Source organism: Bufo bufo, chromosome 1, assembly GCF_905171765.1.
Source record: "Bufo bufo chromosome 1, aBufBuf1.1, whole genome shotgun sequence".
Classification (NCBI taxonomy): Eukaryota; Metazoa; Chordata; class Amphibia; order Anura; family Bufonidae; genus Bufo; species Bufo bufo.
In genome coordinates this window covers 352,992,302-353,007,359 of record NC_053389.1, presented here as the reverse complement: position 1 = coordinate 353,007,359, position 15,058 = coordinate 352,992,302, and the positions used below count along the sequence as shown (strand labels likewise).

At 42.4% G+C, this 15,058-nt stretch overlaps 1 protein-coding gene across 1 annotated transcript in view; it reads right to left on the bottom strand.

The window, feature by feature from the left end:
- The window catches only part of KCNIP1 (potassium voltage-gated channel interacting protein 1), a 656,186-nt gene that overhangs the window by 266,450 nt on the left and 374,678 nt on the right, over window positions 1-15,058 (bottom strand). The window contains exon 5 of the mRNA XM_040404788.1: window positions 14,517-14,587. Coding sequence (XP_040260722.1) covers window positions 14,517-14,587 — 71 coding nt within the window. The remainder of the gene's footprint in view (window positions 1-14,516; window positions 14,588-15,058) is intronic.

Sequence of the window (15,058 nt, the reverse complement as noted above, 5' to 3'; positions counted from 1 at the left end):
GTCCGAGCAACCGGGAGCCTACCTATAAGGGGTAGGTTGTCGCCACTGCGGGTGAAGAGGATACGAATGGTATGCCCAGGGGATTCGCTAGGCGAAGGGAAAGTCTACAATCAAGTTTCCAAGGGGGGACTGTTATGGACTATTAATACAAAATGGATACTTGCTTGTTGAGGACTATGTTTAGCTAAGATGGCGGCCAGGCATTCAGCCAACACCTATAAACTAGAATCTTACTTTGTGTTTTATCATGTGTTTCTTTGTGGTTTCCGTTCAGCTCAAGCAAGCAGTTACAAAGAGGTTTCCGTTCAGCTCAAGCAAGCAGTTAGAAAGTAGAAAGAAGTAACGGTTTCTCCCACGAGCCAGGAGGGAGGGGGGAGGAATTTACTCTGAGCTGTGAAGGTTACAGAAAAAGTACAGTGTTTGTAGCCAATAGGGAAGATATACTTTATCTTTCACTCACCCCCCCTCCCACCTCTCCCTGTCGTAAAACCTATGTATTATGCTGTTTTCAGAAAATAAAGCAGAGATCCTGTTTAACCCCGTGCTGTGGGTTGTCTCAGTTTGATCTCTCCGTGCACGTACACTAATTGATTTGGATCAGTACATCAACCGAACTGGCAGCTTGGCCAGAACCAGAACAGTTGTCTAAAATCTATTCCATACACGTCCCCTGATAGGGGACGTAACAGGGATTAAACTGATAGGAATAGTACTACTTAAACACACCACTCATATCTGGTGGCACAGTACATTGCACGGCGCACGCGCAGTGCCCCAAATTGGAAGTAGGAGGACCGACCAAGCATCTTTTTCCATCTCCCGGTTCCTAAAATCTATTTCATACACGTCCCCTGATAGGGGACGTAACAGGAATTAAACTGATAGGAATAGTACTAATTAAACACACCACTCATATTGGGATTGCACAGTACATTACACGGCGCATGCGCAGTGCCCAAAATTGGAAGTAAGAGGACTGACCAAGCATCTTTTTCCATCTCCCGGTTCCTAAAATCTATTCCATACACCGGCCCCTGATAGGGGACAAAACAGAGATTAAACTGTTAAGAACCGATTTTTTTTAATAAAAAAAAAAAGAGGACAGCCTCTGCGGAGGTGACAAACCTGGTCAGTCAAACCCAAGGCAACATCATCGACCTCATCCCATATGCGTTTTTTCTGGAGCGTGCCCTGCGAAGAGTGCTGGATCAGGCCGTAGATAAACATGAAGAGGAAGAGTTGTGGTCACCATCACCACCAGAAGCAGCCTTGTCGTCGTCGATTGCTGGACCTGCGGCAACGCAGAGAGAGGAGTCTGAAGAAGAGGAGTCAGAGGAGGAAGGTGGCTTTGAGGAGGTGGAAGACCAACCACAGCAGGCGTCCCAGGGGGCTTGTTGTCACCTTTCGGGGACCCTTGGTGTTGTATGTGGCTGGGTGGAGGAAGAGACCTTCAATGATGTCAGTGAGGACAAGGAACGGGACATGGCTAGCTTGGTTTCTATCCTTGTGCAAATGGGGAGTTTGCGGTTGTGCAAATGGACTGTTTGCGGTTGTTTGTGGTGCGTTAAACGGGGAGTTTGGTCTGTCACTGTGAAGCAGGCGTAACCCTTACACTACCTGATCGATACAACATCATACCTGATGTTTTAAAGCAGGTTATTCCAAACAATTTGGGAATGTTAGGTGATTTATGCCCTTTATGGATTAAAACCCGACTCTGCGTCAACTACGTAATTTTCCATGGGAGTTTTGCCATGGATCCCCCTCCGGCATGCCACAGTCCAGGTGTTAGTCCCCTTGAAACAACTTTTCCATCACTATTGTAGCCAGAAAGAGTCCCTGTGGGTTTTAAAATTCACCTTCCTATTGAAGTCTATGGCAGTTCGCCCGGTTCGCCCGTTCGCGAACATTTGCGAAAATTTGCATTCGCCGTTCACGACATCTCTACTGATAATGTAACTGACAATTATTTTTTTTTAACCTGTCTACTAGGTATAGCAGTGGTACTTCACACCCAAAAATTGGCGAATTTAACCAGAAAATGTAAATGACAATTATTATTTTTTTCACCGGTCTACAAGGTATAGCAGTGGTTCATCACACCCACAAAATTTTGAATTTCAACTGAAAATGTAACTGACAAATTTATCTTTTTTTTTTACCGGTCTAATAGGTATAGCAGTGGTACCTCACACCCAAAAATTAGTGAATTTCATCAGAAAATGTAAATGACAATTTATTTTTTTACCGGTCTAATAGGTATAGCAGTGGTACATCACACCCAAAAATTGGTGAATTATACCAGAAAATGTAACTGAAATTATTTTTTTATTTTTTTTAACCTGTCTACTAGGTATAGCAGTGATACTTCACACCCACAAATTGGTGAATTTCACCAGAAAATGTAACTGACAATTCTTTTCTTTTTTACCGGTCTAATAGGTATAGCAGTAGTACATCACACCCAAAAATTTTTGAATTTCAACTGAAAATGTAACTGACAAATAATTTTTTTTTTTTACCGGTCTAATAGGTATAGCAGTGGTACATCACACCCAAAAATTGGTGAATTTAAACTGAAAATGTAACTGACAATTTTTTTTTTAAACCTGTCTACTAGATATAGCAGTGGTACATCACACCCAAAAATTGGTGAATTTCACTAGAAAATGTAACTGACATATTATTTTTTTTAAACCTGTCTACTAGGTATAGCAGTGGTACATCACACCCAAAAATTGGTGAATTTCACCAGAAAATGTAACTGACAATTTTTTTTTTAGTAGTCTACTAGGTATAGCAGTAGTACATCACACCCAAAAATTGGTGAATTTTAACTGAAAATGTAACTGACAAATGTATCTTTTTTTTATACCGGTCTAATAGGTATAGCAGTGGTACCTCACACCCAAAAATTTGTGAATTTCACCAGAAAATGTAAATTACAATTTATGTTTTTTGTTTTTTTTACCCGTCTACTAGGTATAGCAGTGGTACATCACACCCAAAAATTGGTTAATTTCACCCGAAAATGTAATTGACAAATTTTAATTTTTACCGGTCTACTACGTATAGCAGTAGTACATCTCACCCAAAAATTTGTTGAATTTCAACTGAAAATGTTATTGACAATTTTTATATTTTTTCCCCCCGGTCTAATAGGTATAGAAGTGGTACATCACACCCCAAAATTGGTGAATTTCACCAGAAAATGTAAATGACAATTTATATATTATTTTAGAAGTCTATTAGGTATAGCAGTGGTACTTCAAACCCAAAAATTGGTGAATTTCACCCAAAAATGTAACTGACAAATATATATGGTTTTTTTTACCGGTCTACTAGGTATAGCAGTGGTACATTACATCCAAAAATTGGTGAATTTCAACTGAAAATGTAACTGACACATTTTTTTTATTTTTTTTACTGGTCTACAAAGTATAGCAGTGGTACTTCACACCCAAAAATTGGTGAATTTCACCAGAAAATGTAACTGCCAATTTTTTAATTTTTTTACCGGTCTACTAGGTAAAGCAGTGGTACATCACACCCAAAAATTGGTGAATTTCACCCGAAAAATGTAACTGACAATTTTTTATTTTTACCGGTCTACTTGGTATAGCAGTGGTACATCACACCCAAAAATTGTTGAATTCCAACTTAAAATGACAATTTTTATATTTTTATATTTTTATATTTTTTTCCCCCGGTCTAATAGGTATAGAAGTGGTACATCACACCCCAAAATTGGTGAATTTCCCCCGAAAATGTAAATGACAATTTATATATATTTTTTAGTCTATTAGGTATAGCAGTGGTACATCACACCCAAAAATTTGTGAATTTCACCCAAAATTGTAACTGACAAATATTATTTTTTTTTAACCGGTCTACTAGGTATAGCAGTGGTACATCACATCCAAAAATTGTTACATTTCAAATGGAAATATTACTGACAAATGTTTTAATTTTTTTTACTGGTCTACAAAGTATAGCAGTGGTACTTCACACCCAAAAATTGGTGAATTTCACCAGAAAATGTAACTGCCAATTTTTTAATTTTTTTACCGGTCTACTAGGTAAAGCAGTGGTACATCACACCCAAAAATTGGTGAATTTCACCCGAAAAATGTAACTGACAATTTTTTATTTTTACCGGTCTACTTGGTATAGCAGTGGTACATCACACCCAAAAATTGTTGAATTCCAACTTAAAATGACAATTTTTATATTTTTATATTTTTATATTTTTTTCCCCCGGTCTAATAGGTATAGAAGTGGTACATCACACCCCAAAATTGGTGAATTTCCCCCGAAAATGTAAATGACAATTTATATATATTTTTTAGTCTATTAGGTATAGCAGTGGTACATCACACCCAAAAATTTGTGAATTTCACCCAAAATTGTAACTGACAAATATTATTTTTTTTTAACCGGTCTACTAGGTATAGCAGTGGTACATCACATCCAAAAATTGTTACATTTCAAATGGAAATATTACTGACAAATGTTTTAATTTTTTTTACTGGTCTACAAGGTATAGCAGTGGTACATCACACGCAAAAATTGGTGAATTTCAACTGAAAATGTAACTGAATTTTTTTTTTTTTTTTTTAACCTGTCAACTAGGTATAGCCTGGTACTTCAAACCCCAAAATTGGTGAATTTCACAAGAAAATGTAACTGACAATTAAATTTTTTTTTTACCGGTCTACTAGGTACAGCAGTGGTACATCACACCCAAAAATTGTTGAATTTCAAATGAAAATGTAACTGACAATTTTTATATTTTTTTCCCCCGGTCTAATAGGTATAGAAATGGTACATCACACCCAAAAATTGGTGAATTTCACCAGAAAATGTAACTGATAATTTTTTTTTTTTTTTTAGCAGTCTACTAGGTATAGCAGTGGTACTTCACACATAAAAATTGGTGATTTTCACCAGAATATGTAACTGATAAATTTGTATATTTTTTTTTTACCGGTCTACTAGGTATAGCAGTGGTACATCACACCCAAAAATTGTTGAATTTCAACTGAAAATGTAACTGACAATATTTATATTTTTTTTCCTGGTCTAATAGGTATAGAAGTAGTACATCACACCCAAAAATTGGTGAATTTCACCAGAAAATGTAAATGACAATTTATATATTTTTTTTACCTGTCTACTAGGTATAGCACTCGTACATCACACCCAAAAATTGGTGAATTTCACCAGAAAATGTAACTGATTTTTTTTTTTTTTTTTTACCTGTCTACTAGTTATAGCACTGGCACTTCAAACCCAAAAATTGGTGAATTTCACCAGAAAATGTAAATGACAATTTATATATTTTTTTACCGGTCTACTAGGTATAGCAGTGGTAAATCACACCCAAAAATTGGTGAATTTCACCCAAAAATGTAACTGACAAAATTTGTATTTTTATTTTTACCGGTCTACTTGGTATACCAGTGGCACATCACACCCAAAAATTGTTGAATTTCAACTGAAAATGTAACTGACAATTTTTATATATTTTTTTCCAGGTCTAATAGGTATAGAAGTGGTACATCACACCCAAAAATTGGTGAATTTCACCAGAAAATGTAACTGATATTTTTTTTTTTTTTTTTTTTAGCAGTCTACTAGGTATAGCAGTGGTACTTAACACCCAAAAATTGGTGACTTTCACCCGAAAATGTAGCTGACAAATTTTTATTTTTATTTTTACCAGTCTACTTGGTATAGCAGTGGTACATCACACCCAAAAATTGTTGAATTTCAACTGAAAATGTAACTGACAATTTTTTTATTGTTTTATACCGGTCTAATAGGTACAGAAGTGGTATCACACCCAATTTATATATATTTCTTTACCTGTCTACTAGGTATAGCATTGGTACATCACACTCAAAAATTGGTGAATTTCACCAGAAAATGTAACTGACAAAGTAGTGAAATGACATAAAGTAAAATATTTACAAATAAAAAAAAAATTAGATTTATCAGGTGGAGTTCCATATGGAGTAGGAGTTGGACGTTGGACGTTGCGGTGTAGGTGGAAGTGGCGGTGGAGGAGGACGAGGTAGCCAACACTGGTTTTTGGCTTTAATAAAAAATTTTAAAATTAGGGTACACTCCAAAAGAGTGTGAAATATCCAAAATACAAGAATGAGCAATTGCGCTGGAGTATAACAATGGCTGGTTAAGGCAGGTATACATGTCTTTTCTGCACAAGGTACGGACCAGTCCTGTGGGATCCATGCCTGGTTCATTTTAATGAACGTGAGCTTGTCCACATTGGCTGTGGACAGGCGGCTGCGCTTGTCTGTGATGACTCCCCCTGCCGTGCTAAAAACACGTTCAGATAATACACTGGCTGCAGTGCAGGCCAGCACCTCCAAGGCGTAAAGGGGAAGCTCAGGCCATGTGCCCAATTTGGAGACCCAGAAGTTGAAGGGGGCAGACCCGTCATTCAGCACTTGTAGGCGTGTGCACACATACTGCTCCACCATGTTGGTGAAATGCTGCCTCCTGCTAAGACGTTCCATATCAGCTGGTGGTGCTAGTTGTTGTGGCGTGCTGACAAAGCTTTTCCACATTTCGCCCATGCTAACCCTGCCTTCTGAGGTGCTGGCGGTGCCCCAGCTGCGTTGGCGACCTCTTCCTCTGCCTTCGCCTGGTGCTTCCACTGTGCCCTGCTGTCAGGTGGGAATGCCACCAGCAGCGCGTCAACCAGCGTGTGCTTGTACTCGCGCATCTTACGATCACGCTCCATTGATGGAATTAAGGATGGTACGTTGTCCTTGTAACAGGAATCCAGCAATGTGGCCACCAAGTAATCAGCACAAGTTAAAATGTGGGCAACTCGTTGTGGAGACACCAGCATGTAATCGCTTATGTGTGCCAGGCTGCCCAGAGGCAATAAAAAGCTGTACTCTGTGGGAGGTGTATCGTCTGTGTCCTCTGTATCCCCCCAGCCATGCACCAGTGATGGCCATGAGCTGGTCTGGGTGCCACCCTGCTGTGAACATGGTTCCTCCTCCTCCTCCTCATCCTCCACCTCGTCATCCTTCAGAACTGTGCCCTGGCTGGACAATTGTGTACCTTGGGTTTGTGGGTGTAGGAACCCACCCTCAGAGCCACTTGGGAATGACTGTCCGGAAACGCTACGAAATGATCCCTCTTCCTCCTCCTCCTCTTGTGCCACATCCTCTTCCATCATCGCCAGCAGCGTTTTTTCAAGGAGGCATAGAAGTGGGATAGTAACGCTGAGAACAGCGTTATCGGCACTGGCCAATGTTGGTGGAGTACTCAAAACAGCGAAACAAGGAACACAGGTCTCACATGGAGGCCCAGTCATTGGTGGTGAAGTGGTGCTGTTCCGCCGAGCGACTCACCCGTGCGTGCTGCAGCTGAATCTCCAGTATCGCCTGCTGCTGCTCGCACAGTCTGGCCAGCATGTGCAAGGTGGAGTTCCACCTTGTGGGCACGTCGCTTATAAGGCGGTGAGCGGGAAGTCCGAAGTTACGCTGCAGCGCTGACAGGAGAGCAGCAGCAGGGTGAGAACGCCGAAAGTGCGCACAGACGGCCCGCAATTTATGTAGCAGCTCTGACATATCGGGGTAATTTTTAAGGAATCTCTGCACCACAAAATTCAGCACATGCGCCAGGCAAGGGATGTGCGTCAAACCGGCTAGTCCTAGAGCTGCTACGAGATTTCGCCCATTCTCGCACACCACCAGGCCGGGCTTCAGGCTGACTGGCACAAACCACTCATCGGTCTGTTGTTCAAGGCCCGTCCACAGCTCCTGCGCGGTGTGGGGTTTGTCCCCCAAACAGATACGTTTTAAAACTGCCTGCTGTCGTTTACCCCTGACTGTGCTGAAGTTGGTGGTGAATGTGTTACGCTGACCGGATGAAGAGCTGGTAGAGGATGAGGAAGCAGAGTAGGAGGAGGAAGCAACAGGAGGCAAACCGAAGCACCCTGCAATCCTCGGTGGTGGAAGGACATGCGCCAAACTGCTATCCGTCTTAGGCTCAGCCGCCACTGTATTTACCCAGTGTGCTGTTATGGAGATATAACGTCCCTGACCGTGATTACTGGTCCACGTATCCGTAGTAAGGTGCACCTTGCCACATATGGCTTTGCGCAGTGCACACCTGATTTTGTCCTCTACTTGGTTGTGCAGGGAAGGGATATCTCGCCTGGAAAAGTAGTGGCGGCTGGGCACGACGTACTGTGGGACAGCCACCGCCATAAGGCCTTTAAAACTATCCGTCTCCACCAGACGGAATGACAGCATTTCAAAGGCCAGTAATTTAGAAATGCTGGCATTCAGGGCTAGGGATCGTGGGTTGGTAGGGGGGGTACTTTCTCTTCCTCTCCAGTGTTTGGGAGATGGAGAGCTGAACACTTCCGTGGGACATTGTGGAGATGCTTGGTGACCCAGGTGGTGGTGTTGCTGGAAGATCCTCTGTTTGCGGGTTGGCAGGTGGCACTGTCACTCCAGAGGTGGATGAAGAGGCCGAGACTGCAGCAGAAGAGGAAGCAGGAGGAGCCAGAGACCTTTCTTGGTTTTTGAGGTGTCTACTACACTGCAGTTCGTGCTTAGCACTTAAATGCCTGATCATGCAGGTTGTGCTCCGGTTGAGAAGGTTTATGCCTCGCTTCAGGCTCTGATTGCACAGCGCGCAAACCACTTGTGTCTTGTCGTCAGCACATTGTCTGAAGAACTGCCACGCCAGGGAACTCCTTGGAGCTGGCTTTGGTGTGCGCGGTCCCTTGCTGCAGTGGGCAGTAGCAGGCGTACTGTCTAGAGGACGGCTGCTCCGCTTTTGCACCCTGCTTCCTCTTCTGCTGTGCTGGTGGCTCTGTGCGACCACCGTCTCTTCCTCCGATCTACATAGGTCACTCGCATGACCTTGATTCCATGTGGGATCGAGGACCTCATCGTCCTCCACATCATCTTTCACCCAGTCTTCACCCCTGCCCTCCTTGTCAGTCTGCACGCTTTCGAAAGCCCCAGCAGTTGGCACCTGTGTTTCGTCATCATCCGAGACGTGCTGCGATGGTCCTCCCATGTACTCATCTTGAAAGATAAGTGGTTGGGCATCGGTGCACTGAATCTCTTCCACTTCTGGGGCAGGGATCGGTGGATGGCCCTGGGAAACCTTGCTAACAAAGTCATCAAAAACCAGAAGAGACTGCTGCATGACTTGGGGCTCAGACTGCTTGGCTGATTTGCAAGGGGTTGAGGTGAAAGACTGATTGACATCGCTTGCAGGTGCCAACTCTGATCTTTCATCAGGAGACTGGGTAGGAGACAATGTGAATGAACTGGAGCCACTGTCAGCAACCCAATCTACTATCGCCTGTACTTGTTCAGGCCTCACCATTCGTAGAGCCGCATTAGGCCCGACCAAATACCGCTGCAGGTTCTGTCGCCTACTCGCACCCGAGGAAGGTGTTTCACTTGTGCGTGTAGCTGGCACAGATTGACCACGTCCTCTCCCTGCAACAGGAGCTCCACCAGCAGCACCACGACCTGGGGCACGTCCCTTATTTGACGCTCTCCTCATATTTCTCGAATTTGCGATCTTGCCCTAAATGGGTGTTTAATTAATACAGTCCTGATCAAAAGTTTAAGACCACTTTAAAAATGGCAAAAAATCATATTTTACATTGTTGGATCTTAACAAGGTTCCAAGTAGAGCTTCAACATGCAAAAAGAAGAAATGAGAGTGAGACAAAACATTTTTTGAGCATTTAATTAATTGAAAATAACGATTAAACTGAAACAGGTTGTTTTTTAGCTGATCAAAAGTTTAGGACCACATGCCCTTAAAAGGCCAAATCTGTGCAAAGATGTGGATTCATTGTCATTTTCTGTCAGGTAGTCACACGTCGTGATGGCAAAGGCAAAAAAAACTCTCCCTTTTTTAACGTGGTCGGGTTGTTGAACTGCATAAGCAGGGTCTCTCACAGCGCGCCATCGCTGCTGAGGTGGGACGCAGTAAGACAGTCATTTGGAATTTCTTAAATGATCCTGAGGGTTATGGAACAAAAAAGTCAAGTGGAAGACCCCAAAAAATTTCATCAGCACTGAGCCGGAGGATCCAATTGGCTGTCCGTCAAGACACTGGACGATCCTCGACCCAAATTAAGGCCCTTACTGGTGCTGACTGCAGCCCCATAACCATCAGACGGCATCTGAGACTGAAGGGCTTCAAAAACAAAAACATCTTCAAAGACCTTGTCTCATTGAACGCCACAGTACTGCTCGTTTGGACTTTGCAAGAGAGCACCAAACATGGGACATTCAAAGGTGGAAGAAAGTTTTATTCTCTGATGAGAAAAAATTTAACCTTGATGGTCCTGATGGTTTCCAACGTTACTGGCATGACTAGCAGATCCCACCTGAGATGTTTTCTACGCGCCACAGTGGAGGGGGCGCCATAATGGTCTGGGGTGCTTTTTCCTTCAGTGGAACAATGGAGCTTCAGGAAGTGCAAGGGCGTCAAACGGAAGTGCAAGGGCGTCAAACGGCCGCTGGCTATGTCCAGATGTTGCAGAGAGCATTCCTCATGACTGAGGGCCCTCGTCTGTGTGGTAACAACTGGGTTTTTCAACAGGACAACGCTACAGTACACAATACCCGCAGGAGAAGGGACTTCTTCCAGGAGAATAACATCATTCTTTTGGCCCATCCTGCGTGTTCCCCTGATCTAAATCCAATTGAGAACCTTTGGGGACGGATGGCAAGGGAAGTTTACAAAAATGGACAACAGTTCCAGACAGTAGATGGCCTTTGTGCGGCCGTCTTCACCACTTGGAGAAATGTTCCCACTCACCTCATGGAAATGCTTGTATCAAGCATGCCAAAACAAATTTTTTAAGTGATAAACAATAACCACGGATCTACTCATTACTTAGTTCATGTTTGGAAGTTGGATTTCTGTTTTGGGGGGGTTTAGTTTTTTTTTGGAGGTGGTGTCCTAAACTTTTGATCAGCTGAAAAACAGCCTGTTTCAGTTTATTCGTTGTTTTCATTAAATTGAATGCTCAAAAAATGTTTTGTCTCACTCCCATTTCTTCTTGTTGCATGTTGAAGCTCTACTTGGAACCTTGTTAAGATCCAGCCATGCTAAATATGATTTTTTGCCATTTTTTAAGTGGTCTTAAACTTTTGATCAGGACTGTAGTAGAATAGAACGACAGTATGTACAGGGTGTATCTCACACGCCCTGAACCAGACTAGGCCTCAATTAAATTTGTTTGCCCAAAATGGCTGTATTTCAAATACCTGAATAGAACCCCTGTATTTAAAGGGTGTATCTCACACGCCCTGACAAACACTAGGCTGCAATTAAAGATTTGTGCACAAAATGGCTGTATTTATAATACCTGAATAGAACCACTGTATTTAAAGGGTGTATCTCACACACCCTGACATACACTAGGCCGCAATTAAAGATTTGTGCCCAAAATGGCTTTATTTCAAATACCTGAATATAAACCCTGTATTTAAAGGGTGTATCTCACACACCCTGACATACACTAGGCCGCAATTAAAGATTTGTGCCCAAAATGGCTTTATTTCAAATACCTGAATATAAACCCTGTATTTAAAGGGTGTATCTCACACACCCTGACACACACTAGGCCGCAATTAAAGATTTGTGCCCAAAATGGCTTTATTTCAAATACCTGAATATAAACCCTGTATTTAAAGGGTGTATCTCACACACCCTGACACACACTAGGCCGCAATTAAAGATTTGTGCCCAAAATCGCTGTATTTCAAATACCTGTATAGAACCCCTGTATATACAGGGTGTTTCTTACACGCTCTGACCCACAATAGGCCACAATTAAAGATTTCTGCCCAAAATGGCTGTATTTCAAATACCTGAATAGAAGCCTTGTATTTAAAGGGTGTATCTCACATGCCCTGACCCACACTAGGCCGCAATTAAAGATTTGTGCACAAAATTGCTGTATTTCAAATATCTGAATATAACCCAAATATATAAATGGTGTGTCCCACAATGACACCTGCAGCAAAGGCTGCGAAATAAAAATTTTAAGCACAAATGGGTATTTGTTTAATAACTGAATATGACAGCAGTATATAACCCTGGAGTTCCAAACGTCTTGATGCTGTAAGGGTGCAACAATTGTGTTTTTTGCCCCAAAAAGGGTGTTTTATTAATAGAAGAATAAAACCCCTGTATATAAGTGCATCTCAGATGCCCTGACCCACACTAGGCTGCAATTAAAGATTTGTGCACAAAATGGCTGTATTTCAAATACCTGAATAGAAGCCCTGTATTTAAAGGGTGTATCTCACATGCCCTGACCCACACTAGGCCGCAATTAAAGATTTATGCCCAAAATGGCTGTATTTCAAATATCTGAATAGAGCCCAAATATATAAAAGGTGTGTCTCACAATGACATCTGCAGCAAAGGCTGCCAAATAAATTTTCTAAGCCCAAACGGGTGTTTGTTTTAATTACTGAATATGACAGCAGTATATAACCCTGGAATTTCAAACGTCTCCTCTGCTGCAAGGGCGCAACAATTGTGTATTTTGCCCAAAAAAGGGTGTTTTATTAATAGAAGAATATAACCCCTGTATATACAGGGTGTATCTCACATGCCCTGACCCACACTAGGCAGCAATTAAAGATTTATGCCCAAAATGGCTGTATTTCAAATATCTGAATAGAACCCAAATATATAAAGGGTGTGTCTCACAATGACATCTGCAGCAAAGGCTGCCAAATAAATTTTTTAAGCCCAAACGGGTGTTTGTTTAATAACTGAATATGACAGCAGTATATAACCCTGGAATTTCAAACGTCTTGATGCTGCAAGGGCGCAACAATTGAGTTTTTTGCCCAAAAAAAGGGTGTTTTATTAATAGAAGAATAAAACCCCTGTATATAAACAGTGTATCTCAGACGCCCTGAGACACACTAGGCTGCAATTAAAGATTTGTGCACAAAATGGCTGTATTTCAAATACCTGAATAGAACCCCTGTATTTAAAGGGTGTATCTCACACGCCCTGACCCACACTAGATGCACTTGTAAAAAACTCTCCAGTCTTGATTCTCTCAAAGGTTTATTCACCAACACTATGCAACGTTTCGACCTGTGTGGTCTTTATCACATGGCTGTGATGGCTTCTAAGGGCACACAGTTAAACCCTTGCTGATTGGCTGCTCTGCAGCCTTTCAAAAAGCGCCAAGAAAGCGCCGAACACCGAACCCCGAACCCGAACTTTTACTGAAATGTTCGGGTTCAGGTCCAGGGTCCAAAAATCCTAAAGTTCGGCCGGGGGCGCTCCTCCTACTGGTAAGTGAAAGGTCTGTGCGGTGCATTGCGTATAGCACAGACCTGTCACTTACCAGTAGGAGGAGCGCCCGGCCGGGCACAGACAGCGCAGGTAAGTATAATGCTTCTAAAATTGCTAAGTAACCATGACAGCCAGGACTGCAGTAGCATCCTGGTTGCCATGGTTACCGATCGGAGTCCCAGCAATTACACTGGGACTCCGATCGGAACTCTCCGCTGCCACCAATGATGGGGGGGGGGATTTTTATTAGGAGGGGGGGAGAGGGGAGGCCGCACTGGCCACCAATGAATTTAATACAGGGGAGGGAGGGAGGGGGGGCCGCACTGGCCACCAATGAATGTAATACAGGGGAGGAAGGGGGGCCGCACTGGCCACCATTGAATATAATATGAGGGAGGGAGGGGGGCCGCACTGGCCACCAATGAATTTAAAACTGGGGAGGGAGGGGGGTCTGCCCCCTCCTGCCTGACAGCACCTGATCTCTTACAGGGGGCTATGATACGCACAATTAACCCCTCAGGAGTGGTTAATTGTGCGGATCACAGCCCCCTGTAAGAGATCGGGTGCTGCCAGGCAGCAGGGGGCAGTCATGTACACAGTTCTTAGTATATTCTAACTTGAAGCGTCCCCATCACCATGGGAACGCCTCTGTGTTAGAATATACTGTCGAAGTGAAAATTCTGATCTAAAAAAGCTTTTATGCAGACAGATCTGCGGATCCGTCTGTGTGAAAGTAGCCTACGGACACGGATCACGGACGCGGATGACAATCTTGTGTGCATCCGTGTTTTTTCACTGACCCATTGACTTGAATGGGTCCGTGAACCGTTGTTCGTCAAAAAAATAGGACAGGAAACACGGATCACGGACATGGATGAAAAACGGTGCATTTTCCGAGTTTTCAACTGACCCATTGAAAGTCAATGGGTCCGCAGAAAATCACGGAAAATGGAACAACGGACACGGATGCACACAACGGTCGTGTGCATGAGGCCTAAGGTGAAGGAAAAATACTTGCTGCACTAGACCAGGGGGAAATAGCACATGTTCCCTGCATGGCTCACGTAATTAACCTAGTCAGCGCTTTTTAAAAAGTACACTTATAAGAAATGACTATTTATTTATTTTTTGTCTTTTATTTTATTAATGTGATGATTTACCTCAAATTTTACTGATCCAGACTGGGCAGCATCAAATGCATTAAATAGATAATGTGCATACATGCTTGCATCTGTGGAGTAAAAATACAAAATATAAGTTATTAGGGAAAAATAAACATATTTATTACATTTAATATGTTATACATAACTCTTCAGGTAAAAGCTGAAAATAGTTATTTATTAAGGTTATAGACACATGTAGCAGCTGAAAACCATAACATCCTGCAGTTCTACCTCAAATCAGCATGGTTTTCAAATGATTAATAATGCTTGTTGTACCCCCTGAGAAGGCAGGTGCGAAACGAGTAAAAAACTGATGTGGACACGGCTGTAGTACACCCATGATGTCTCTGCTTTTAAAACAGATAGTGATACCTCATATAATAGTTATTACTTTACATTTCCCATATGTCTACTTTATGTTTGGATCATTTTGTGAATGCCATTTTATTTTTTGGGGACGTTAGAAGGCTTAGATGTTTAGAAGCAAATCTTGAAACTTTTCAGAAAATTTCCAAAACCCACTTTTTCAGGACCAGTTC